Here is a 27,775-nt window from a genome sequence, read left to right on the forward strand (position 1 = left end):
CCCAAACTGCTTCAAGCAACAAGGGGCAGTTTTAATTAAGGGCCCATACATTTAAAGCTGTTTTATACCACTTTAAACAGTCATGGCTTCCCCCAAAGAATCCTGGGAACTGTATTAGGAGCTGTTAGGAGACTCCCTGTTCCCCTCACAGAACTACAATTCCCAAAGTGGTTTAACAAGCAATCCCTAGGGAACTCTTGGAATTATAGCTCTGTACAAATGTATAGTGCAGATGCAGCCTAAGAGACATGGTGTTGCAGCCAGCCAGCCACCAACAGCACCTGCTGAGCAGATTTTGCAGATTTATTTATTTAAAGGCATTTCTAAATCCTACTGGCATTAGGCAGGCCCCTTCGCTGTACAGTTTTAGACACCTGCTGAAAAAGTTTCTGTTTCAGCAAGTCTGTCCAGAGATATGATTCAGTTGCATAATGTTGTATTGATTCAATCTTAATGATAGTTTTATGTATGTTTGTTGTTAGCTGGCTTGTACACTGCTTGCAGATTTTTTTTGAGCATACAGTTTATACAATTTGTAAATAAAATAATAAATTCAATATTTTAAAATCTCTAAGCAATATACCAAAACACAAACATAAAACAGTATCATAAAAACAGAAATACAACATAAAATCCAGTGAAGCATTTTTATAAAAACAACTAAAAATAAGAATTCAAGTAATAACAGGGTCCCGGAAAAGCCTGGGGAAAGAGGTATCTATTTTCAAGATGTCTTGAAGCAACTGACGGTTGATACTTCACATACAACAGAGGGAAGGGCCTTCCATAAAGCAGGGGCAGGGAAAAAAAACATTTTCTTGGGATATTTTGTAGGGTGGGGAACTGAGGCACAGTGGCTCGCCTAAATGCTGGCTGGGGCTGATGGGAGTTGCAGTCGAAAATATCTGAAGGCCACCAGGTTGCTGAAAGCTGACTCAAGCCCTTGTAATGAACATGGCAGAAGTAACACTTGGAGATTCTCCAGCATCTTTAGGAGAAGAGAAAGTCAACCAAGTGCAGGTGTTCTTGCAACACTATAATGAGAAAAACCACAAGGTGGAATTCTCCCTCCCCCCTGCACAACTTTTAAAGATACAGAAGACCTCACCTCCTTTAACTCTGATTGGCTCCAATCAAGAGAAAAGGACAAGGAAGCATGTTAGAAGACTCTTCTCAATGGCTAACACACTCCCCTTTCATGCTGATTGGCTCATAGGATGCTGGAGACACAGAGACCCTCCTGGGACCCTGCTTCCAAAAAGGTAAGGGATCAAAGTCCCCTGACAACTACACCCCTGGATGTATGACAGAGGCAGGGAAAGCTGTGGTCATCCAGATATTGCTGGACTCCACCCTCCATCAGCTCCAGCCACCATAGCCAATGGTCCAGGATAATGGAAGTCAACGTTCATCAGTATCTGGGGGGGGGCCACTGCGTCGGCCCTGACGTACATGCATAATTCATAATTCCTTTAATGGTTGTCATTAGCCTCCCCACTCCATCCCATCCTCTGCAATATGTGCTGTGCACATGATAATCACAATGCTGATTGTGATGCTGGCATAAAATGGCCGTTATGTATATTTGTTTATTATTATTATTATTAGTCACAGTGTTACATCTACTACCACTCTGAGCACATATAAGTAACAATAATAATCAGTGCCAAATTGTTATCCTTCAAGTTGGGTTCCAAAGCCATTCACTACAAGCAGTTTATTTATCAGCAGCAATTTTGACACATCCTGCTATTTTAAACTTACATTTAGTTCAGTCTCCTTCAGCCTGCACCCCTCCAGGTGTCGCTGGACCACAGTTCCCATCACCCCAACCATTGGCCATTAACCTGAGAAGAGCACTGTTGGATCAAGGCAAAGGCCTATCTTGTCCAGCACTCTGTTTTCACAGAGGCCAAGCAGATGTTCCAATGAAAAACCTGAGAGCTGGCTGAAGCTGATGGGAGCTCAGAGTATCTGAAGGGCACCAGGTTGGGGGAGGCTACTTTAGATGGTGTATTTTTTAAATGGATTTTAATAGTGTGTTTTACTCTGATTAAAAGTAATTGTTTAATACAGCATTCTTTCCTGTAAGTCAATTTGAGAGTTTTGTTTTAAATGAAAAGCAGCTAATTGATTTATAAAGCCAATAACAAATAAGTAGTTGTGGTTGTTTTGCGAACGCAATAAATTGTTGCTATGCTATGTCAATCATTATCAAGACATTACTGACGTAGATTAGAACCTATACCTTACCCTTTCTCATCAGCCTTTATTTAAGGGTGATGGACACCACCCTGGTATTCCAAAATGGCTTAAAAACAATTGCCCAAGAAAACCCACATACCTAACAAAGATAACGCACTTATGGGTGTTGCCTCGTTGTATGGGTGGGGAGCCCAAATTATATCAAAAATGTCCAGTCATTACTTTACAGCAGGATGCCTTGCTAAATTTTCACACTTTTAGCACTTCATAAAAATGTTTAATTTATGTTTATGTATTCTTATTCAAAATGTTAGTTAACAGCCTGTAGGGACCTGGTAATAAGATATTTTCCCCATTCTTTTTTATGTTTATTACTTACATTAATGACTGTTTCTGCAACTCTGCTACAAAGACTCATGCTAATGAATGCCAATTAATTCCAAAATGATTTTAAACAAAGGGTGATGAGAATAACCAATCAACCACGGCGGTGCAAAGAGCAAGCAAGTCATTCTGACCTAATTTTTTTGTCTCCTTCCACCTTGCTTCTCTACACCATTTTTCCACCCCTGCCAATACATTTCCCATGTATACACACTCACTAGTGACACTCAGACCATAACACACACAGACTGGCAGCTGGGGGCTCCATGTCAGTGGGGCAGTGGAATCCTGTCTAGGTTTTAGTCCAAACTTTCAAGGAGCTGTCCAAGGGGCAGCACCTTGGATAGCTCCTTGAAAGTTTGGTCTAAAACCCGGAGCAGATTCCACTGCCCCACTGACATGGAGCCACCAGCCACCACTGCACACACACACATATGCACATGCACTTGGCCCAGACTTCGGTGATTTGTACTGTGTGAAACTACAACTGAGTGGAAATTTCTCAGAAAAAAATATTCTGAGAAATTATCTGAATTTTTTTGTTTTGTTGTATTCCTTCTAAACTGTTAGAAAATTAGGAGGTGGAATAACTCTGTGTCAAGCATGGCAAAAAAGAGCAGCATTGGAAAAAAATGGCAAACTTAGGCATGGGATGTGGCTCAGATGATCAAACTTGCAAACATAATAAGGGTTAGAGAAGGTAAACAGCAAGACAATAACTGTATAGAAAAGTGGAGTTTGTTCTTTTCCTAGTGGAACAAAAGAACGCAGTAAGCCATAAATCCATATAACTTATTGGGGGAGATATAGACAAGCATATCTGAGGTTCAGCTATTTATGCAGCTATATTAGCTTTAAATAATGTTTTTTAAACAAATTTCAGTTATACAGTTTAAAATGAATTACTGGGATATTTTATATTGAATAAGGTTGAATCTTTTTGCACAGCATGCATTTAATATTTAGATAATATTTGCTTATTTATAGACTGATTTTTTAAAAATTAATGTAGTATAATGTTGAATCTGTTTAATATCTCTGTCCTTATAGAATGTTTTCTCTTTTAGAGCTATGTGTTTAATAAATATTCTAATAAAGCTTTAGAGGGGAAAAAGTATTTGGAGGGGTCCTGGTAGGCTGGAGAAAATTTAGCAAAATCCCTCGCCCCCCCCTCCTTTTTGATGCAACTGTGAATCCAACACAATAATATTTTTATATTGTAAATTACTGAAGGAAGCAATGGCTTACTCTACCTAAGGTCTAACAATATAGATTTATTCAGTGATAACAGAGCCAAAACTTCACCAAAGAGAATTTCCTAAGAATTTTTCATAAAATGTTCTTTTTCTTGTTCGAGAATACATTCCCTATATGATATTCAGCAAACATTCCCCACCCCTAATTTCACCGCCCTCAGATGAGGTTAAGAATTTGGGGAGGTCATTTTTGCTCAGCCTTAAAACAATCAACTGCATTTTTAATTGCAAGATTTGATCACTTTAGCTTCCAGCCATCTTGTCAAGTTCAGCACCCTGCTTGTAAGTGGTCAAATTTATTTGCATGTCCTTTGCATCTCACAAAGTGGACTTTAATTTACTTCAAAAAGATGACATAGGACTCTTGTTATTTCTTCTACAACAGGGTGACCCCTCTAGAATATCTTTTTAGGAGTTTCTCCACATATAGTGGCTCTATGATCATAAGTGGAAGTTTTATTTCATTAACATGTATGTTCAAGTTGAGCAACAGTTCTAAGTAGATGTTGGATTTGGCCTGGAAATAGGACCATGAGGCAAAACATGATCTGTGTGTACCTGGGCTCCTGCTGGGAGGAAGGGCGGGATATAAATCAAATAATAAATAAATAAATAAATCTAAGGGAAGAATCAAGCTTTAAAAAAAAACACCACCTTGATCAATCCTAAATTGCACATGTCTAACTGAAAATAAAAATGGTGGTTATACTTCCAAGTTAGAGGTGATAAAGTATGGAAGCTTCTCAGAGAGACATTGGAGATGCAACGGATGTGGTGGAACAGGTATTTCAAACACTGCCTGAGGCAGAATCCAAATGGTGTCCCCACAAAAAGTACTTATTGATTTGCTTGTTTCTTTGGATTTGTTACCCACCCTTCTTCTCAAGGTTCCAGGTGAGGGAACACAAATCCAATAAAATATACTAGATGGGAAAGAGCCATAGCTCAGTGCTAAAGCATCTGCTTTGAATGCAAAAGGTCCCAGGTTCAATCCCCACCATCTCCAGGTAGTACTATGAGAGACTCCTGCCTGAAACCCTGGACAGCCGCTGCCAGTCAGTGTAGACAGTGCTGGGCTAGATGGACCAGTGGCCTGGCTCAGTATAAAGCATCTTCCTGTGCTCCTTCGAGGGTCAGTAATTGCAGTGCTTTTCAGATCCGCATTGTGGGTTTGGTCCTACAAAGCTTCCTATGTCCCTAAATATAATTAAGGTCATGGGGAGGGGGAGCAGCTTGACTGCGAGAAACCAGGCTTCAGATCATAACAGGGGCCCTCTGATCTCAACTTCAGAGCCACACTGTTGAAATGTAAACTTTAGAGTCCTCCCCTACAAGGCTGTTGCGAGGTCAGAAAGGTCCACGTGGTATTTTGCCTATGAAATATATTGTATGAATGTTGAATTATGGTGGTTTCCCAGCTTCAGTTCTGGTCCTGCCTCTCGCCTCCAAGAGCTAACAGTGCAAAAGACTAAAGCAGGACAAAATGTCAACCACCCCCCCCACCCTCCTAATAGAAACAAACGCACCACCCCTTGGGCTACCTGCAGTGCTCAACGTTTAGCCCCCATCTCAAATTAAATGCCAACATTAGATCCGCCGTTTATTATTTCTCCTGCCACAGTTTCACAGAGATGTCTAAGGTTAGCCTGGCTTTGTACACCTGGTGGAAGGAGGTACGGAAAAAGTTTCCTTTTAAACAATGCAAGAGCGAACCAATGCAGAAAACCTAATAATTAAATTACATTTAGCCAGAGGGTATTATTATTCTGCACTGCTCTCCCACTGAGGCAGCCACGGTGATACGATTTAAGCAGCAATCTTGCAGAACACTTTTCATTGCCCGTGATTGTTGTGCTGAGTAAATTGGCTCGCATCATCTTTGACTCTAATTTGGGTTTTTAGAATAGTTAATTTGAACTTAAGCACCTATGGAAATGTCATTATCGGGAGGTGTCTATGTTGGAATCCTCTTTCTGGTGCTGCTGTTTAAAACTGGCTGGGCATTGATAGCTCCTGTAGACGTTCCTTATGCTTTCAAATGAGTCATTTATCAGGGATTTATCAGACAATGTCAAAGGGAAAAAGGGTTTTGTTGCCAGCTTTCTGCAACACAAATGCCATGGGGGGGGGAGATGCTATTTCTTTTTTAAAAGGCAGCTGGTCCTGTTACAATGCAGATCAATGTTACGTAAGACCTTGCTAAACAATTATTTGCTGAATTAATCAACTCATTAACTGCAGATAAGAACATGGACCATGACTGCAGCTTCCCTTTGGAAAAGGTTGTTCACTGCTGATGACATTGTAGAGGAAGCCCCCCAAACCCTCAGGACCTCTTCAGGGTCTGGTGATTGGGAAGGTGCAGCAATGCATAGGATGGTTGCCTAACAGGGTATTTCATGCTCTGCAGGTCAGAGGCCCGTACCCATCTAACTTTTACTCACAGAATACCCATCAAAATTAATGGACCTAAAGCTAGGTGTGCCCATTCATTTCAGTGGGTGTACTCAGTAGGTGAATATGACCAACACTGGAAAGAACCCAAACATCTCCATCAAAAGTCAACACATGGCAGTCTGGAGGCAAAATTAGCTCACCTGCCTCAGGTCACCCCAGGTAAAAGAGGTCTATGGAGGGAATGTCAGCACTGGGACTTGTTGACAAATGACATAGGGGTGGAAGTTGGCTGGGGCTGATGGGAGCTGGAGTCCAACATCATCTGGATAGTGGCAAATTCCCGGCCTGCTCTAAACAGTAGTCGTCACAGGTCAGCAGACAGCATAGAGTATAAGCCAGACTAATTTAAAAAATCCCCAATAAAATGCTCACCCTAATGTTTTAACTCACTGCCTGAAGGCATTAGAAAGACATACAGCTGGCTCTCCTGGAAGTCCTACAGTCTGGATGCCAGCATTGAGAAGACCCTGATTGAATCCCTGAGCTTTGTACGTCAGATGTCAAAAAGTCATAAGCAGACCTATCCCGGTGATTGCCGTGGGTAGGTTCATTTAGGGCAGGTGTGAGGAACCTGTGGCCCTCCAGATACTGCTGAACTGCAACTCCCATCAGCCCCAGCAACCATGGCCAGTGGCCGGGGATGATGGGAGCTGTAGTTCAGCCATCTGGAGGGACAACGGTTCCCCACACCTGATTTAGGAGAAGGTGGTGATGCCCCAAACTGTAGGACACGGGTGGAGAGCCTCAGGTCTAATGCTGTTCTCCAGGCCTCTCTGCCTGCCTTTTGGAACTCTCTGTAGATGATACTCTTCATTGGTCTTGAACTTAGCTCTCATTCAGTGCTGGAATTTGCCCTTTAATTGTGATAATGCCTCTTATTTGTCTAGATGGTAGCTGGAGATGTGTGTGTGTGTGTGTGCATGCAGTATGTGCAGAAACACCTGAGATTTGTATAGTTGCACAAAAGGTAAGAACCACATCCATTGCTTTGCCCACTTTTGCCTCTGGCACTGCCCACCACTGGCACGCAGCCCTGGAAGTCTTCCTATGGGGTAGTGTGGCCCTTGGGCTGAAAAATGTTCCCTACTCCTGGTTTAGGACCTTAAAAGTCAACATCACTAGCCTGAACTGGGCCTAGAAACTAGGGATGGGGTCCATTGGCTGATGGCGGTTAGAAAGCATTCTGTCGACCCGACAGGCTGGTATTGATTCAAGCTCGTTCTTGGTCCCCCTCAGCTGCTTTTACCAATTTGTTTTTCCCCTTGCAAAAATCATTGATATTAACATCAGTATTTTTTAAAGGAAATTTATACAATTTTAAAGGAAAAATTCATAAAAGAAAGGAAATATCGATTAAAATTATCAATATTTTAGAGGCAGATTTTTTTTTTAAATGTATTTGAAAATAGCCATGGGAAATTGTTACCTAAAAATCCGATTCACAATGATAAGAGAGTAAGTGAATTAATGGCAAATTCAGTACCAAATCTGAACTAGGTGGAATTCTAGCACATCTCTACTGGAAACCTATTTTGGAACCAATGATGTTAGTGCAACATTAGTGTTAGGAAATCTGAAACATGGGCTCCTATCATCCTTTTCTAAGGTATGCACTCAGGTCACCACCCAAACTACCAGTTTAGTATCCAGCAGATTCAATGAGTGAGGGAAGCTCCTTTCCGGACACACAGCCACCTTGGTGCTTCTTCTTGAAATGAAAGGTGATACGTGTATACATTCATTTAATTATCATCACTATCATCCCTGACCCACCGCGAGGATGATTTGCAACTTTCCATGTATTAGCATTGGTCTCAGATACCAGGATGCTTCTTTTAATGTAGGAACATATTAAACAACTGGGGCTACATCAGACTGAATTGGACTCTGACAGTAAGACTTGCGGCTTTGAGTTCGTTTCTGAAGCCTCACTTGGCTGGCCGAGACAGCCAATTGGTAACAATATACTGAATTAAAAATGAGCGTCTCCCTTAACAGGCACAAGACAGAGTGTCACTTTTTCTTGTCAAGAGAGGAGAGCCTTGGATTTCACCATATCTTTTGTCGGGAATGTTAATCATATCAGGTTGTCACATAAACAAGCTGCATCAAAGAAGCAACACTGGAATCAAAGAATTGTTGAGCGGAAAGAACTGGTGCTGGGGATACTTGTGGGTTTTGATAAAGAGCAACCATGTTGACAGAAGCAAGGTTACTCTCTGCTACTTGAAAGCATTTCCTTAGACTTACAATGAACGTTGTTTCTCAACAGCCAACAGATGTCTGAATGCGATACCCTGAAAATTGAAGAAAAGGCACAGGACATCCAGAAACCAACAATCTCTGTTGCAAATAAATAAATAAAAAATATATGGCAGACGGCTTTCCACATAACTTGTAACACTTCTTTACAGAAGTGTTGGGATGTTCCTTATCAAAGGTTACATTCCTGTCTGCTTCAATGGGCTTTGCATCTAAAACTACAGGGCATAAACAGGCTGGAGCACAATGGGAGAAGAGAGAATAGCTCTGGATCAGGCAGACAGGGAGGAAGAGGCACTCAGCAGAGAGAGAACCAGAGCAGGATCCTGATGCCCTGGATGAATTTAACCCTTTCCTCTGGCACTCATTTTCCCACTGAAAATCTCTCTCCCTCCCGCTGATATTTCAACCAAGATGCTAATAGGAGTGCTTTTGGGGGTGGGTTTTCAGTAGGGAAAAATGCAGACAGAAAGAAACAGTTAACCCCTGGGTCACTGTCAAGACCCTTTACCATCCTAACCACTCTCCTCTGAACAACTTCCAGTTTATCAATGTCCTTCTTAAAATGTGGTGCCCAGAACCATGCTTGGTATTCCAAATGCAGCCTGAGCAATACAGAATAGAATGGAACGATCACTTTTTGTGATCAGAACACCATGGATGTATCCAACTAAATTATACTTGGAGCAGAACCACTGAACTTAAAGGGGATGACTAACTTAGGTTTGCTCATTTCAGTGGGTCTACTGCAAGTATAAGCTGGCTACAACCCATAGGGTAGGACCTAGGGTAGCTGACCAAGTGAAATCCATAGAGATCAATAACTGAAGTCCCCTGATATCAATGGGTCTACTCCCAGTGTGACCTAATTGGATACAACCCTATGCTTCTGTTAATTCTGCCTAGGAGCACATTGGGGGGGGGTTTAGCAGCAGCATCGCATGGCTGGCTCATGTGCACTTGTGATCAACTAAGACACCTAGATCCATGTCATGGGTACTTCTGCCAAGCCAGATCTCCACCATCCTATACTTTTCCGCCTTTGATTTTTTTTTCTGTATCTAATGCATTAGGTTAACAGAAGGCCATTAATGGGTGCAGTTGTTCAAGTAGCTATAGATTTACCTAGCAGGAGTATTGTCAAGCCCACATTTGCCAACTTGTCAACAAGGGCATAATGGGGAACTTTGTCAAACACTTTGCTGAAATCTTCCTCCTCCTCCATGAAACATATATTAAAATATTTTAACACAGAGTGTTGAAGAGTTTGTTTTATGATCAAAATGGACTTGCTACCATTTCCCCCCTCTGCACAGAGGTTTTAAAGCCGAGCACAAGCAACGTGCGCAGACAGATCCATTGTTTATTTACGACCCCTGTGATAGTCAGCATGGCATATGTGCCCACAATGTTTCACAGATAAAAAGAGTTATTTACAAAAGCTGTGTTTATTATGTATGAAGATGGAAGCGCCTCTAGTATTTGTTAAGCCCTCCATTCATTCTCCCCAGAGCTGGCTTCCAGGACAGTTGTAGCAGGGTGCAAAAGAGCCACTGCAAATGCTCCCTCCTGCCTATCTTTGCTTGTCATTTTCATCTCGCGGGTGTTATTTTCCGAATGCACTTTAATTTTGCCATTGTCACATGGCTTTATTTCTGAAAACCTCAGCATAGGGTTAGTACTTATGATTAAAATCTCCTTCTCCCCTGTTTTTGGTTTTTTGCATTGGGGTAGCCAACATGGAGCTCTCCAGGCTAGAGATGTCAGATAATTCCAATAAAAGTGGGAACAGGAGTGGAAATAAGTTATGTAATTTCACCACAGCAGATAGTGAGACAAATAATGTAGTTCTGGAAAGAAGACAAACTGCAGTGGAACAGGGACAATGCTGCATGCAACATTTACAAGGTAGAATGGAAAATGGTGCCTCTGACATGCCTACTTCAGATGCTGGTGGACTACAGCACCTGTTGCTTTCATACATGGGGTTTACTGCACCAGTTTTGTGGATTAAAATTGTAGTGTATCTGTCTTGATTTCTAAAATTCCTTTGCACCCGATACACAAGCCGATACACAAGCATTTCGCACAAATGTCTTTCACACTGTTGCAACAAACATTCTGATTACATCCCTCATCCATTACACACATGCACACTGTAGTTTCCCCATACTTCACTGCATGAGTTAGTGTCTCGACACAGGGGTGTTATATGTGTGTGGGAAAAGGAGGGAGGGGAAGCTGCTACCTGCGCCAATGTTGGAATAGTGGTACAATTTTCATCAGCCAAAAAATATAATTGATGCATGCCTAAAGGACAAGAATGCATTGCACATGAACGGCTGCAGCTAGCACAAAACTCCCACAATTTCCTGGGTTCCCAAGCTTGCAAACAATTTATTTCTGGAATCATTAATCCTGGAAATGAATGCTAAACTTCTACTGCATTCCACTGGATTTCCAGAACTAGCTTTTACCTCGTATGAAAGATCAAATAAAATGTGCAAATTACCAGGGAAGTAATCGTCGTAATAATGGAACAAAGTGCAGTGTGAAAGCAGACACCCGTCACACATCCTTGACTACTGGATGTGCTGGCTAGGGTTGATGGGATCTGTAGCACAACCAACATCTGGAGGGCACCAACTTAGCTAGTTCTGCTTTATCTTATGGGCTATAGCTGAAGGAGAGAGGGGGAAGCACGAGAACACACGCAACATGAAATTTAATTTAGCAGGGATCTCCTCTGAGAAAGCCATGGACTGCTCTTAAAGTGCAGCAAAAAGCTGTATCTCAACAGCAACTGGGAGTCAGCTGCAAAAAATATTGAGCACAGTCTTCATATTTCAAAGATACATCCTCCCTCTTCTCTCTAAGGAAACCCAGTTGAAATGATACTTGTGTACTATGAGAAAAGAGCGATTGGGAACCAAATAATCTGACTCAAAACTGCCTGTGATGTGAATGTGGATACTTTATGAAAAATTAAAAGCATGTGGATAACTTATACCCATCTATCACAGCTGAATGAGCACAAATCAATGTAACCAGTATATACAAACAACTCCGCAAATGCAGTATCAAAACATTGGTATTTGATATACAGCCGTGTGCCTTTATATTAAAAATGTTGGGATAAAGTAGCACTGCAACACTTTTAAATACTTGTGTAGATTTATGAACCAAATAATTTTATTAAATTGGTTTAAAGTGGAAGGACAGTCTCGCAATGCTCACGTAGCTGGATAGTATCTTATATTTTGGTGTGGCATTCAGGAAATTTACAGATCTTATTTTTGCAGTTTGAAACGGAGTTGTGCTGTGAATTGTATTGTTACATAGATTTATGCTGCATTGTATAGTTGGTGTCTTTGTATTGATTGACCACTGAAGAAGGCCTTGTCGAAATGCGTTTGGTCAACTACACTTACCAGGATTCTTTGGGGGACGCCATGACTGTTTAAAGTAGAGTAAATGGTGAGTGTGGATGTGGCCTGAGTGACAGTAACCAGGAAAGGAAGCTAGACCATAGGTGTGGCCTTAGGGAAAATCCAAGGTGGCACGGGTGTGTTTGTGTGAGGCTTGCATGGCAGTCTGGTGGGTATAGCAAGGGCTGGGGAAACAGAACAGCCTTGCTGTATATATGTGTACCCGTGAACGTGCTTCCTTCTCCCATGTCCCTCACCCTCTGGTGAAGTGAAGGTGGTGGTGGGCGAAGGGAAGGTGTGGCATTCTTTTTCATTCCTTTTGCCTTTTGGGTCATGTTTGTTAGATTGTAAACCTCCAAGCAGGTACTGTCTTTTTCTTAGCAATACTAATACTATCACAACAGAAACTCACTGCTGTAGTTGGCTTTTCCTGACATTAGGAGAGACATACACACCAGCAAATCAAATACTGGTTCAGCCATCAGTCTTGCTCCTCCCCTTAAGCTTCAAGCATGTGATTGGCCTTTTATTTTATTTTAAATTGTCATATAAAATATCCATGCATTTAGCATCTCATTAATTAAAAACAAGTGGGGACCTGCAACAAAACAGTGAGGTGTAGAGTGCTCCTGTTCAGGGTTTCAGTCCACCACCCAGCTATACCCTGTTCTGCGATACTCCATTCCATTTCCCTTCCCCCTCTTTTTTTGTTTTTCCTCCCCCAGTTTCCTATATATATATATATGTTGTACTTGTGCAAACCTTGGGGTTTCCCCGAGCCTTCTGAAACCTCTCCCTTTTGTGTGTGGATGGTGCCATTTTGGTCACATCAGGATCCACACATGGAGAATCAGTTCACTTATAGTACATAGGATTGGAGCCTGTTTTAAAGTGCAAAACTGCTCTCGGATTTGGCGGTGAGGTTTCTTGGAGAAATTATGGACGTAAGCCAGTTGAGCACTATTCACAGCCAACTTTCAGAACTGGTTTCAGTTTGTTTTCCTATTCCTTTTTCAGAGCTCAGTCTTGGAGAGGAAAGTCACACATAAATGTTATGCCATGAGGTGCTTCCAGATTGGCCTCCTTGCTCAAAGTGTTATGTGCCTCTTTACCCTTGCTATTTGAGCTTGCTGCACTGTTTTTGTCCCCAAAGGTAGCAATTTGTGGGGTTTTTTTAAAAAAAAATTACTCATGAAAATTCATCAGCATTTTAGTGCAAATTTCTCCTATTTACACATTTTAATGTGCTTTTGCTTAAAACAGATTTTTGCAAGCAATTTATCTTACTATGATGCATTTGTGTATGTTATATTTCATTAATATATTCATCTGTATGCACACTTTCCCCTAAGATAAGCATTTTTGTAAATGGTTGGCGAACTCCATTTCAAAACCAGAATAAATGTGAATTTCAACAGATGGCTGTGTCAGTCCTCATATTGTGTCGGAAAATGCAATTCAATAGATTTGGCTTCAAATGCAAAGCAAAATGAATTTCTCACCCATCCCTAGTGATCACTGAGAGGGGCACCATCTCCCCCCCCAACAGCTTTGGAATGATGCAATATCATCACATAGAGTCACTCACTCTGAATGGAGATCACAAGAGGAAATGATGTCTGGAAGTGACAGGAATCAACCCGTCACCACAAATGAAGTGATGGCAAAACACTGACAAAATAAACTGAGGAAAGGGCTGTTTTTGGAGTCTACTTTCACCCTAAAACTACCCAAATTGCAACCAAAATTCTCTAACAGATAGAAGCATCTGTCAATTTTGGTTCTCTCAGTTTCTCATTTTTCCAATCTTAAGTTCAGTTCTCCACAATTCTGTAGGATTTTTTTTTTAAAAAAATCATCATGAAAATTCTCCAGCATTTTAGGGTGAATTTCTCCTAATAAACACATTTTTGTATGCAGTTTTGACGAACGTACACATTTTTTCAAATAATGTCTCCTAATATAATGTCTTTTTGTATGCTATTTTCAATCATTTTTTAGGATGAAAAATGAGAGAAATATAATTTTCTAGGTTAGATTCTCTGTAGAAACAGTAATATCACAGAAAAGAAGCAAAGTAAGAACACAAACAAACATACAAAAATGTAACAAGCAAAGTCAAGGAAGCTCTTAGAGGCAAAAAGTCTTCCTTCAGAAAATGGAAGTCTTGTCCGAATGAAGAAAATAAAAAAGAACACAAACTCTGGCAAAAGAAATGCAAGAAGACAATAAGGGATGCTAAAAAAGAATTTGAGGAGCACATTGCTAAGAACATAAAAACCAACAACAAAAAATTCTATAAATACATTCAAAGCAGGAGACCATCTAGGGAGACAATTGGACCCTTGGATGATAAGGGAGTCAAAGGTGTACTAAAGAACGATAAGGAGATTGCAGAGAAGCTAAATGAATTCTTTGCATCTGTCTTCACAGTGGAAGATATAGGGCAGATCCCTGAACCTGAACTAACATTTGCAGGAAGGGATTCTGAGGAACTAAGACAAATAGTGGTAACGAGAGAGGAAGTTCTAAGCTTAATGGACAATATAAAAACTGACAAATCACCGGGCCCGGATGGCATCTACCCGAGAGTTCTCAAAGAACTCAAAGGTGAAATTGCTGATCTGCGAACTAAAATATGTAACTTGTCCCTCGGGTCCTCCTCCGTGCCTGAGGACTGGAAAGTGGCAAATGTAACACCAATCTTCAAAAAGGGATCCAGAGGGGATCCCGGAAATTACAGGCCAGTTAGCTTAACTTCTGTCCCTGGAAAACTGGTAGAAAGTATTATTAAAGCTAGATTAACCAAGCACATAGAAGAACAAGCCTTGCTGAAGCAGAGCCAGCATGGCTTCTGCAGGAAGCTCAGTAACCTATTAGAATTCTTTGAGAGTGTCAACAAGCATATAGATAGAGGTGATCCAGTGGACACAGTGTACTTAGACTTTCAAAAAGCGTTTGACAAGGTACCTCACCAAAGGCTTCTGAGGAAGCTAAGCAGTCATGGAATAAGAGGAGAGGTCCTCTTGTGGATAAGGAATTGGTTAAGAAGCAGCAAGCAGAGAGTAGGAATAAACGGACAGTTCTCCCAATGGAGGGCTGTAGAAAGTGGAGTCCCTCAAGGATCGGTATTGGGACCTGTACTTTTCAACTTGTTCATTAATGACCTAGAATTAGGAGTGAGCAGTGAAGTGGCCAAGTTTGCTGACGACACTAAATTGTTCAGGGTTGTTAAAACAAAAAGGGATTGCGAAGAGCTCCAAAAAAACCTCTCCAAACTGAGTGAATGGGCGGAAAAATGGCAAATGCAATTCAATATAAACAAGTGTAAAATTATGCATATTGGAGCAAAAAATCTTAATTTCACATACAGGCTCATGGGGTCTGAACTGGCGGTGACCGACCAGGAGAGAGACCTCGGGGTTGTATTGGACAGCACGATGAAAATGTCGACCCAGTGTGCGGCAGCTTTGAAAAAGGCAAATTCCATGCTAGCAATAATTAGGAAAGGTATTGAAAATAAAACAGCCGATATCATAATGCCGTTGTATAAATCTATGGTGCGGCCGCATTTGGAATACTGTGTACAGTTCTGGTCGCCTCATCTCAAAAAGGATATTATAGAGTTGGAAAAGGTTCAGAAGAGGGCAACCAGAATGATCAAGGGGATGGAGTGACCCCCTTACGAGGAAAGGTTGCAGCATTTGGGGCTTTTTAGTTTAGAGAAAAGGCGGGTCAGAGGAGACATGATAGAAGTGTATAAAATTATGCATGGCATTGAGAAAGTGGATAGAGAAAAGTTCTTCTCCCTCTCTCATAATACTAGAACTCATGGACATTCAAAGAAGCTGAATGTTGGAAGATTCAGGACAGACAAAAGGAAGTACTTCTTTACTCAGTGCATAGTTAAACTATGGAATTTGCTCCCACAAGATGCAGTAATGGCCACCAGCTTGGATGGCTTTAAAAGAAGATTAGACAAATTCATGGAGGACAGGGCTATCAATGGCTACTAGCCATGATGGCTGTGCTCTGCCACCCTAGTCAGAGGCAGCATGCTTCTGAAAACCAGTTGCCGGAAGCCTCAGGAGGGGAGAGTGTTCTTGCACTCGGGTCCTGCTTGCGGGCTTCCCCCAGGCACCTGGTTGGCCACTGTGAGAACAAGATGCTGGACTAGATGGGCCACTGGCCTGATCCAGCAGGCTCTTCTTATGTTCTTATGTTCTTATGTAATTTTCCATCTTTGGAATTGGCAGGTGTTGTCACCACTCACCATATGCATGTTACCAAATTCTTCCAAGCTACACAGGAAGTGGATTGGACTGTGAAAGACCAACCCAGATTGTGTTTGCATTTTTACAAATTTGTAGGGCAGTACAATATCTCAGAGGTCAGGTCTCCTGCTCAGTATAGCTGCCCTTTTTAAAGTTTGATAGAAATATCTGTTGGCTACAGGGATGTTCTTAATCCACAAGGTTTGTTTTTTTTTGCCTATTAGTGAATATAATCCATTGTTTGGTTGGAGAACTGCATAGGAAAATTCACAAAAGTGTGAATTTGAAAGGATGGCTGTGTTTTGGTTGTTATATTTCAGAACATGCAGATTTGATAGATTCAGCTTTAAATGCAAACTAGATCAAATTTCTCCCTTGTCCCTAGTTCTCTCCTAAGGACTTTCTGCTCAAGCCTAGTAAAAACTGTCAAAAATGATAGCTTAACTGCATAAAATAAAAATAAAATAAGGAAATCAGATCGCCTCCCCTAACATTAGTAACACTCATGCAATGGGCAGCCTGCTAAATAACTTTAACTTGTATCTAGAAGTCATGGATAGTTGCCTGGGTATGTTTTCAACTTTATTTCTTTGTGTGTGCTTCACTCCCTTTTTCCCTTAGTATCATTGTTATTAACGTATTCCCACATGATGCTTTCACTTGAAGCCTTTAAGTGTTTTCCCATATTTGGATCAGGGTAAGTACTCTTTGTAAGAAACTAGAAATGTTCTCTGAAGAGATTTCTTCCATTTTTGCATGTTGAAGCAGCAATATTAGCATATTAAACTGGGCCACAAATGATTTGAGCAATTTGTGCAGGCATATCTGTGGTTCCAATCCCCCCCCCCAGTCAGCAGCTTCCAGACTAAAGCTCTGCTATGACAGGCTCATGCAGGCCACCGCAGTAGATGAGCAGAGCTTGAAGGCTTGACAGAAGTGTGGAGTAAGGGTTTTGAATCATAGAAGTCATGAGAGGAAATCAGCACATTATGAACAACGAAGTGGCATAAGAATATAAGAAGAGACCTGCTGGATCAAGCCAGTGGTCCATCTAGTCCAGCATCCTGTTCTCACAGTAGCTAACCAGACACCCTGTTGGAAGCAGGACACAAGTGCTACAAAGCTCTCCCCACTTGTGATTCCCAGCAACTGGCATTCTGAGTCTCTCTGCCTCTGACAGTGGATGGAGATCACAGCTATTGAGGGTAGTCGCCGTAAACTGAGACTGAGGCAGTGGATTTCTGGATTTTATATCTTCAGATTGCCATGAAGGTTCATATATTCTGAATGATGCCCCCCCCTAAAATGGAAATGGAGTGCCTACAAGTCGATCCTGACTTATGGCAACCCTGTGAATAGGGTTTTCATGGTAAGCGGTATTCATAGGGGGTTTACCATTGCCTCCCTCTGAGGCTGATAGGCAGTGACTGGCCCAGTGAGCTTCATGGCTGTGTGGGGATTCAAACCCTGGTCTCCCAGGTCGTAGTCCAACACCTTAACCACTACACCACACTGGCTCCCCCCTTTAAAGCTCCTTATATATGGGAACTAACAGATCTAAGGGAGACTTATGCTAACCTGAACTGGGCACCACAGAGAGGGAATTACAGAGTGCCTTGAACTGTCTCTCCCAGAACACACAGAGAGGGGTGGGTAGAGGTAGCTGGTACCCATTGGGCCTGATGGGGCGGAAAGCAAAGAGTGGGTGGAGCCAAAGCCAATGAGTGGCAGAGCCGACTAATTCTACTTTTGTCCCCATCCTCCTGCTCCTTGCTGAGTCCTACAAGAGCGACACTAAGGGGGAGGAGAAAGTTGTCAACCAGGGCCACCTCCTGGAATGGATGCCAGTCAGAAAGCAGGCAGACGGGGTCTGGCAAAGGGCAGTGAGGTTGGTGGGGCACTGCCTCCTTTGCCCAACTAGTCCAGCCTCCGCTGGGGGTGAGGAACCTCAAGCCCAGGGGTAGGATGCAACCCTTCGCTTTGTATCCTCCTCGAGTGTTTTGGCCTGGCTGGAAAGTGTCTGTGAACTCTGAAAATACCTCTTGCTTCTCTGGATGGAGAATAGAGAGGGCTGTGTGTGTATGTGCATGCTAGGGATGGGTGAGAATTTTGACTCAATTCGCATTTCAAACACAATTTATCAAATTTGCACTTTCTGAAACAATATGAGAACTGAAACACAGCTATCCTTCGAAATTCGCATTTATTAGAATTTCGAGATGCAGTTCACCAACTAAACAATATTTACAAAAATGCATGTATTAGGGGAAAGTGTGCATCAAAATGAATATGTGAGTGAAAATAACAGGCGAGAAGGCATGATATGATCAGAAATGGCTTGCAAAAATGTGTACCTTTGTCAAAACTGCCTACAAAAATGTGTTTATTTGGAGAAATTCGCCCTAAAATGGTGGAAATTTTTCATGAGGATTTGTTTTTTTAAAAATTGCAGATTGCTGTAGAAATGTAGAGAACTGAAATTAACGTTGGAAAAATGAGAAACTGAGAGAACCGAAGTTGACAGATCTTTCCATCCCTAGTGTGCGCACATGCACGTGTGAGTGTAGAAACTAGTCTACTGTACACAGGTAAAATTTGCATTTGTCCCTCCGCCTGCTTTTGCCTCTGGCACTGCCCGCCACTGGCATGTGGCTCTCAGAATATTGCCCAAAAGGGAATGAGGCCATTGGGTTAAAAAAAAAGGTACTCCAGCCCTGTCCTGGCACAACGTCTGGTCCTCGTCTCTGGCTCCCTCCTGACAGGTGCCTATGACTCAGCCTGGGTACATTCAGGGCTGAGTAGCAGGTGACACTAGCCCTGAGCCTCCGAAGTGGGACCCTGCTAAGTAGCATTACAAAGAGAGATGTGTCTGTAGCCAGAATTCTGTTGATGAGCCCCATCATCATCTGGCCTTCATTAAGAAGCATTGCAAATGCCATACTTCTCACAGTACATACAAATGCAAACCACATGGCCAGGTCTCCATGAACAACTATGCTGAGAGACTGGTGTTCTTTTCTATTATTATTATTTGAAATATGAACCAGGCGAAGGGGTTTCAGCCTAATGATTGTTCCAGTCCATTATTCTTCAGCCTCTGAAGTTTAAAAAAAAAAAAAAAGCAAAGAGGAGGCTTAAATATGGAATGAAAGATCCACCCGCAAATAGAGGACATACTGTAATGCTATTTGGCAAATCGACATAAAATGAGGAATTAGTTAAACTGGGTTTCTCTCTCCCCCCTTTCTATTTCTCCTTCCATTCAATTAAAAAAAAAAACCTCTTAAAACCTATTGCACCTGTAAAGTTTTATAAGTCATATACAAAGCTCCTTGCATTTACAGCTTGGGCTGAATCAATATGGTTATCTACCTGTCAATTTTTCATGCTCTTTAATCCAGAAAGAGTGCAGGTCCTGTCTTTTTTTCCCCTCATAGCTTGCTGAGAAAGTACTAAGGTAATCAATATATCCTGTGATAAGGGGATGATTTGAAACGCATATAACAAAAGCTTATCATTTCACTGTACACTGAACCTGTCAAAATATTTTCTTAGAAAGGAGGCAAGAGAAACCCCTTCCATGTTTCACAGCTTAAGTGGGTGGTGACAGAAGTGTTATGGGACTTTTCACTTTGCACATTTGGGTGGATACTCAGGGCCTGATTGCTTCCAATATCTTATGAAACATAATGATCTACAAACTGCCACAGTTTCCAGAGAGAGCAAGACAGAGTAACTTAGAAGGTCTTGATCATTCCACAGGCATTTCAGAAGCAGATCCTTGAGTGATGAGAATTATTGTGAAAGTTCCGCTGCTGAACATGGGATCACAATTGATTAACTGATTCTGAAGGATTTGTATCCCTCTTTCTAATTAAAACTGCTGACAGGTAAAATAAAATTGTATAAAACAGCACATTCAGGCAGACTCATTTCAGAGTGGCAGATTTAAAAAAATATTCTAAACAACCAAACATACATCAGAAGCATCTAACAACTCATAGGGGAGTCTTTATTGCCATGTGGAATGGAGCCAAGTGGATCTCCCCTGAGAGGATATTCCATAGTTTGGGCACCACTACAAAGAGGCCCTGTTTCTTGTACCCATCAAGTGAACATCTCATTTTGGTGGGACAGGGAGCAGATCTGCAGATGCAGGTTCATATTGGGTAACCAGTTCTTAAGGTACCCTTGTCACAGGTTGTAGAATGGGGTTGCGGACTATCATCCTTATTGGCTGTGTTTCTCATCATAGTGTAATGTAAACCCCATACATCACTGCACTGCAAGATGTCTTTCTCTAGTGCAGGACAAATTCCACAAACCAACACTGATTCTTGTGGCACTGCCCTACATGCAGTCTTGCAGTGCAGAGTGCAGCACTGCACTGCAAGAAATCATAGGAACATGGGAAGCTGCCTCCTACAGAATCAGTCTATTGGCCCATGTAGTTCAACACTGTCCACTGGCTCTCCAGTTTTTAAGACAGGAGATTTTCCTACCTTGAGATGTTGGGGATTGAACCTGGGACCTTCTGCATGCAAAGCAGGTGCTTAACACTGAGCTATGATTGATCCCCTGATTAAGTAAGAATCCAGTCCTTATGGTTCTGAATAAAGGACTAGGTTCAAGAAGAACTAAGGCAGACTACACTGAGTCAGACCATTGGTCCATCTCACTGAGTATTGTCCACAATGACAGGCAGAGGCTCCCCAGAGTTTCAGACAGGGGAATTTCCCACTAATATGGAGTTGCCAGGGACTGAATGTGGTGCCTTCTAAATGCAAAGCAGATACTCTAGCCCAGAGCTAAATCTTCCTCTAGTGATTACAAAAGAGCTCATAGACCAATGCTAAATGTTTTCTTCTATTCAGTTCTGTGGATCCAAGCCCTTCAGCCATAAGAAGCCCTCAAATTACACCATATTGTAAACAACCCAAGTTCTATGGTGCTCCAGCTTAAATCTTCTCTTTCAAATTTGTTAATAGATTTGTTTTTGTTTTTTAATAGACAGCAAGAGTGAACACATTTATTTGCCTTTGCAACCTCATTATTTTCTTTGCATGCAATTATTTCCTTGCCAAACAATACTGGTGACAAATTGCAACAGACTACTCCAGCAGATTTTTAACCAAAGGTAAAAAATAAACAGAAACATCTGTAAAGCAATCTTGTACAAAGCTACGTTTATTAACAAATAATTTTTCTAATAAAACACCATCTGCAAGGAACCCTCAGCATCCACTTCATATAAATAGGCCTTTTTACAGTTTTCAGATGCTGTTCCCAGAAAATTATTCCAAGCGCTCCTGCAAAACACATCAGTCTTTGTTGCTCTCTGGAATGTTAATAAATAATGGCAAGGGTTTTCCCCTTCCTTCTTTAAACGAGTCAAACAAATTATTGGCCCAAAACAATTATTCAAAAGGGGGGGGGGGAACCTGACCTTCTGCAATAAAGTACCCTATGTATCATTGCTTATTCATGGTGTAAAAATATTACCAGCCACGAAATACATATTTTGGGAACTCTAATAGGCAAATCCTGTTATTTCAATCTGCTTGGAGGTATTCAGCAGTAGACCTTGCTGAAACCTCTTACAAGGAAAATAATAGCACAACATTTATACCATACAAATTCACTTTGGAAAGCTGCTTCTATTCAAGACTGAGCATGCGGACCAAGGCAAATTCTACACCAGACTAACTCAGCCTCTGCAGGGAAACCCTATTATGCAACCTAAATGACTTTATTTTGCAGAAGGCTTTAGACTTTTGACAGCCCTGGGTGGGAGTCAAGGCTGAGCACTGACTCCAGTGCTTAATCACTGGGATAGCTGAGCAGCTGCCTCCCAGCTTCTGAGATTTGGCCCACATTTAAAGTAGGGGTAGTCAACTTGGTGGCTTCCAGATGTTGTTGGACTCCACCTCCCATCAGCTCCAACAGCCAGGGATGATGGGAGTTGCACTTCAGCAGAATCTGGAGGGCTTGTATGTAGCCTGTATGAACAACATCCTACTCCTTTTTTTTCCAGTCCAGGCAGGCAGCAGAACACACTGATTGTCAAGCACCTGGTGGTTGTTGTCAAACATAGTGCTAGGGATGGGGGAGGCATTTCATAAGTCCACTTTCTGCTGTGGACCAAACCCAAGTTGAGATTCATGAACTTGCTTGGTGGCTCAGAATGCAACTCCCAATCAACTTATGCACGTCTCTGGATTTTGTAAAGCAGTTTCAGCACACCAAACTGTACAAACATGCATACTTTATAGTTAAATGCATACAAAATACATACTTTACAAGGGGAATTTTTGAATAAATGTATGCAATAATGCCTATAATTTAAATGCTTATTTCTTGTGTGTTCTTTTAAAAAATATGCACAAAATAGGATGGAATGGACCTAAGACTGACTGCCAGCAAAACTGAATTAGGCTGAATTGTTCCATCCCTACACCTTACATGCTACAGATGAAAATAGGCCCAGGCTTGCAATATGAGGGTTCTCATCCTGAGGATCAGTTAGTGAAACCCAATAGCTCACTGTTACATATGCATCATATGCAACCTCATGATTACATATGCATCATATGCAATCGCATTACCACATATGCATCATATGCAATTTCAATATTACCTATGTGTCATATGCAACCTCATGATTACATATGCAATGCTGAAGACGCACATCTTCAACCTGGCCTTTGACGGCTGATTATTTGTCCTGATTATACATTGTTTCAACTGATTTTAATCTGGTATTTTTATATTGTTGTAACCTGATCTGGGACCTTGGGGCTAAGAAATCATCATCATCATCATCATCATTTTGAAGGCTGTTTGGTCAGTTGTGTGCTATATTAATTTACACTGAAATATTTTGTCCTCCGCTGATCTAAAACCCAGAAGGGTTGAAGAAATATAGGAAGAATATGTAGTTGCCTTGCACACAATATGTTGTGAATGCTTTAAAACATACCTCAGCAGCTGCACCTAGAGAAGCGGCAGGGTGAGCACTGCATGGTGACTTAGTTTTCATGAGTATACACTTACGCGCATATGTGCTGGATACAAGATAACCTGTTCCCCACTCTGGGATTTCGCTTCTAGAGACTCCAGGAAACGAGCTTATCCCTGAAGAATGACACTTTTAGAAGCCTCACCCCAAGATTTTTCTTTTAAATAAGGAATCCCAAAAGGGGACAAAACAGACTGTTGCTTAATAGGGAGAGGGACTAGGTTATAGGAGCTGCCTTTAGTTATTAGGGCTTCATTCAATAGTAACAATTTCCAAGTAAGAGTGGGATAAGATTGTAGTCTTCATTCTCCACCAGAAAACTACATTCTGTGAACTTGGATGCAGAGAATTCACTCAACCAATTTTGTACTGGATGAAAACCAGCACCCATAGGCTGTACCTGATGATGACTGAGATTTCCGCCACACTTCACATTTTTTGCACCGCACAAAATTTGTTGTATTTTTGCTACTCTTGTCAGCATTTCCAAAAGTATCCTTGAAGTGCAATCCATTTAAACATTTCAAATCAACCAAAACAAAACTCCAAAGCCAAACTTCGATGACACTTTACTAATTTTAACCACAAACCCGATGGTATTGATCACAGGGACACAAACAATAACACGATGTTCATCCTAATGACATGTAAAGTTAGACAGAATAGCCTGTGAGACCTGAAAAACAACCCCCCCCCCGAAAGAGCCTGCTTTTCAGCTGTAATGCCCAAGCAGTAAACAGCGAAAAGAGCCCTGCTGGATCAGACCAATGATCCATCTGGTGCAGCATCTTATAAGAGATGCCAAAACTCAGGCCTACCAGGGAATCTGTATTAGGAATTGTTTGTCCAAAGCATGGCTGCTAGTTAAGATTACTCTGTGAACTGAGATAGTTAGAAACGGTAGCTGCAAGGTCCTTCTACAAGCAGTAAATAGTTGGAAGAACCTAGGCTGCATTCAGACATGGAGTTTATTGCATTAGTTTTACTGATAATGTTAGCACTTCTGTCCCAATTTCTAAAGTTCCTTTCACTCTGCAGTACTTGTTGTGTTATGGAATGGTGGATTTTTGACCGATATACCACCATGTCATGCTAAAGTTCATTCCCACCAGTGGGCGTGGTGTGACACAACCATGAATGTCACTGGACATGTCACTACTCCCCCACCCTTTCCGCACATGCACGCTTCTGTTCCCCTATGATTCCCTGTGAAAGTGGCAGCAAAGAACTGTATGTCGGTATATCAACCCAAATTCCATCACTTTAGTCCCACAATTTTCTGGAATAACGGGATTGCAAACAGATTTTTTTTTCTGGAAGCAATTAACACAGAAATGAGCACTGCATTTCCACTATATTCTGCTAGATTTCCAGAAGGAGATTTTACGCCATGTGAAAGATCAAACAAAATGCGGAGATTATTAGGTAAGGAAATGCGGAGAAAACTGAATAAACTGCTATCTGAATGCAGCCTAACTCATGTTAGACTGCAGCCACTGCAATCTAACTGCACTGTGGGTTAGGAAATGCATCAATATAGTTGGAGTATAAGACCAGCAGGTTTAACAGGAAACTGAAGACATTTGGCAGACTGAAACACTGGAGGCAAAATTGACAAACCAGTAAGACTTACTTCGCTAGCTTGAGGAATGGTAAGCTTTGGTAATTTAGTCTTCGACCCAGGACCGGTGGCCTTTCCTTCCAGCAGAGTTCCAAAGGACTGGTTTCCATATATGCCTTCTATTTCAATTGGTGGCTTCAGTTCTGGCGAGTCGTTTGGCACCTGGTCCTGGCCATCCATTGGCCTAACATAAGCCGTGGGCTTTTGCTGGGTCATGCTGCCCTTGCAGTGCAGTCCCGGAGGAAAGTTCTGAGTTGAAAGACTGCCGTTTGCTGACAACAAGGATGTTGAAGGGAGCGGAGATCCAGATCCGTAGCCCAGAAACTCAAGATCCACTGGAGACTTGGAGTGGCTGCTTTCTTTATAAGAGTGTTCTGCCACCATTGATTTTGAATGGTTATGCCTCCTCGATTGTGAAGATGATGGCGTTGTGTTGGCTTCCTCGCCTCCTCCAGTTTTATGCTGCTCGCTCTGACAAGCATAGAGGTCGTCATACCTGCCTTGTGGTGGCTCGTGGGAAGAGCTATGCTTTGTCCTATTTTGCCCACTAGCAGATTGACTTGGCTGACCACTGTTAGAGCTGTGGCTGCCACGACACCAGTCAGTCCTGGATTTCCTGCTGCTCTGGTGACCGTGCGGCAAATTCGAATTGGATGACATGGACGTTGGTGGAGGCATCGAGGCCGAGGAGTGGCCACTGATCTGGTGGGGTGGGATCATCCGGTTCCTCTGTTCTGGGAAAAAGCTCTGTTCATTTTTATCTACCGGCGTTTGTGGCACAGAATTTTTTGGGATTCCTACAAGGTGACTCTGGTTAGAGTGGTGGGTAAGGAAGTCTTTCATCTCGTCGTAGTTCCCCAGTGTGTTTTGGACACGGTTGGCAAGAGCATCACCTTTGTTAGTCTGAAATATAAAAAGGAGACCATGATAGCATGAAAATATCTCATTGAAATCACTACTCAGCATGGGCATCTCAAGGCTGCAATCCTAACCATGTCTACTTGAAAGTCCTGTTGAATTCAATGAATTAATGAATGTAAGCCCAAGTAAGGGATGTTAGGATTGCAGGAGATAGCAGGTGTAAGTAGCAGCAGGTGTAAGCTGTCAAATATGAAAAATAACGGACTCAGAATATGACTTTTCTCAGCTCATAATGTCTGGATGTCGAGGAAAGCTCTGTTGCCTTGAAATTCTTCCTCTGCTCTGAATTTGTATCAGGAACATTACATAGGAGCACAGGAGGCTGCCTTATACTGAGCCAGAGCATTGGTCCATCTAACGCAGCAGCATCTACAGTGACTGGGAGTGGCTCTTCAGGGTTTCAGGCAGGGAACTTTTCCATCCCTATCTGGAGCTTCCAGGGATTGAACATGGGCCCTTTTGCATACAAAGCAGGTGCTCTGCTACCGAGCTATGACCCTTCCCTGTGGCCCTCCCAATTATGAGCTTATGTGCCAATTTTGCACATAGGAAGTCCACATTCACTTTTTCAAAATTTTCTATTTTGTCCTAGTAAGCACAATTTTGTATGCAGTTTTGACTAATGTACACATTCTGGCAAGCATTTTCTCCTGTTATAATGAATTTTGAATCTTATTTTTACTAATACAGTAATTTTAAGTACATTTCCCCCTAATGTATTCATTTTTGTAAACATTAGCTGGAGAACTGCATCACAGATTTCGAATAAGTGCAAATTTAGAAGGATGGCTGTGTTCTGGTTCTCATATTGTTCCAGAAAGTGCGAATTTGATAGATTACGCTTTAAATGGAAACAAGATCAAAATTTCCCCCACCCATCCCTTCTACCATTGCTTGTGTGCAGGGTGGGCAAGCCTCATAATGCAGGGATTTGCTGCTAAATAAATGATAGATAGGATTCATATCCATAGGACTGAAGTGCATGTGACATTTCAATTGTTTCATTTATGAGAGGCTTAATTTTTTAATCAAACGTATTTAAACCATAACTTCCTCAGAGACAGAGAGAGATGGAAAGGCAGAAGATGTGTTTAGTATTTGCTCTGGATGTGATGTTCCCTATAAAGAGCAGCTGAAGCCCTCAAAATAACATCTGGCGCTGGGAAGGTTACCAGTTGACCCTTGAGTTGTCAGCCTAGTTCAGGGGTAGCCTTCCAGATTATGTGAACTATAATGCCCATTCATGGGGGCTGGCGGTGAAGGTGAATCTGCACCAGGTTTTAGTCCGAACTTTCAAGGAAAAGTTCAGACTAAAGCCCCAAGCAGAATCCACTGCCCCACTGACATGAAGACACCAGCCACCACTGATGCCCAACATCCCTAATCATTGGCTGGCAGGAGTTGTAGACCACAATATCTGGGGGGGCCCACATCGGATGCTCTTGACCTAGACACAAGGGAAGTGTGTAGAAAAGCCAGAAGCTGCAGCAACAGGGCTCAGAAACAATTGGCTCTGTTAGATGATGAGGGTTAAAACTAATCACTGTGTTGTACTGGGAAAAATTAGACTTCAGAAATCTTCCCCACCCACCTTTACTTTTAGGGGTTTTTTTATGCTGCCATGGACTGTTACAATGAGGACTCTTTGGCTTCAGGTCACCTTGGTTGTTGGACAACTTTCTCCCAAAGGATCATTTAAGATCTTTTATCAAAGAAATATATAAATACAGTTGCCAGCTACATTTGGAAGCCTGCTGTCTTCTGTTTTCTGGAGCTATGCAGCATCTGCTTTGCAAATCAATGATTCACAGTTATTTTCTGCAAAGTGCAGCAATTATTAAGCAAATTCTGACTCATTTTTGGCATGATTATGTTTTCATCTTCAGTGTTTTTCTACTCTATTTCCTAGACTGTATCTGTTTGTTCTTCGGTGTGTGTGTTTGGGGGAG

General features: G+C 41.8%; 1 protein-coding gene across 3 annotated transcripts in view; it reads right to left on the reverse strand.

Moving 5' to 3' along the window:
- Positions 1–27,775, reverse strand: part of AFF2 (ALF transcription elongation factor 2) — a 446,876-nt gene that overhangs the window by 288,354 nt on the left and 130,747 nt on the right. For all 3 annotated transcript variants that reach the window (XM_061598696.1, XM_061598697.1, XM_061598695.1), the window contains exon 3: positions 24,918–25,808. In XM_061598696.1, coding sequence (XP_061454680.1) covers positions 24,918–25,808 — 891 coding nt within the window. The remainder of the gene's footprint in view (positions 1–24,917; positions 25,809–27,775) is intronic.

The sequence above is a fragment of the Rhineura floridana genome, chromosome 16 (genome assembly GCF_030035675.1).
Source record: "Rhineura floridana isolate rRhiFlo1 chromosome 16, rRhiFlo1.hap2, whole genome shotgun sequence".
Classification (NCBI taxonomy): domain Eukaryota; kingdom Metazoa; phylum Chordata; class Lepidosauria; order Squamata; family Rhineuridae; genus Rhineura; species Rhineura floridana.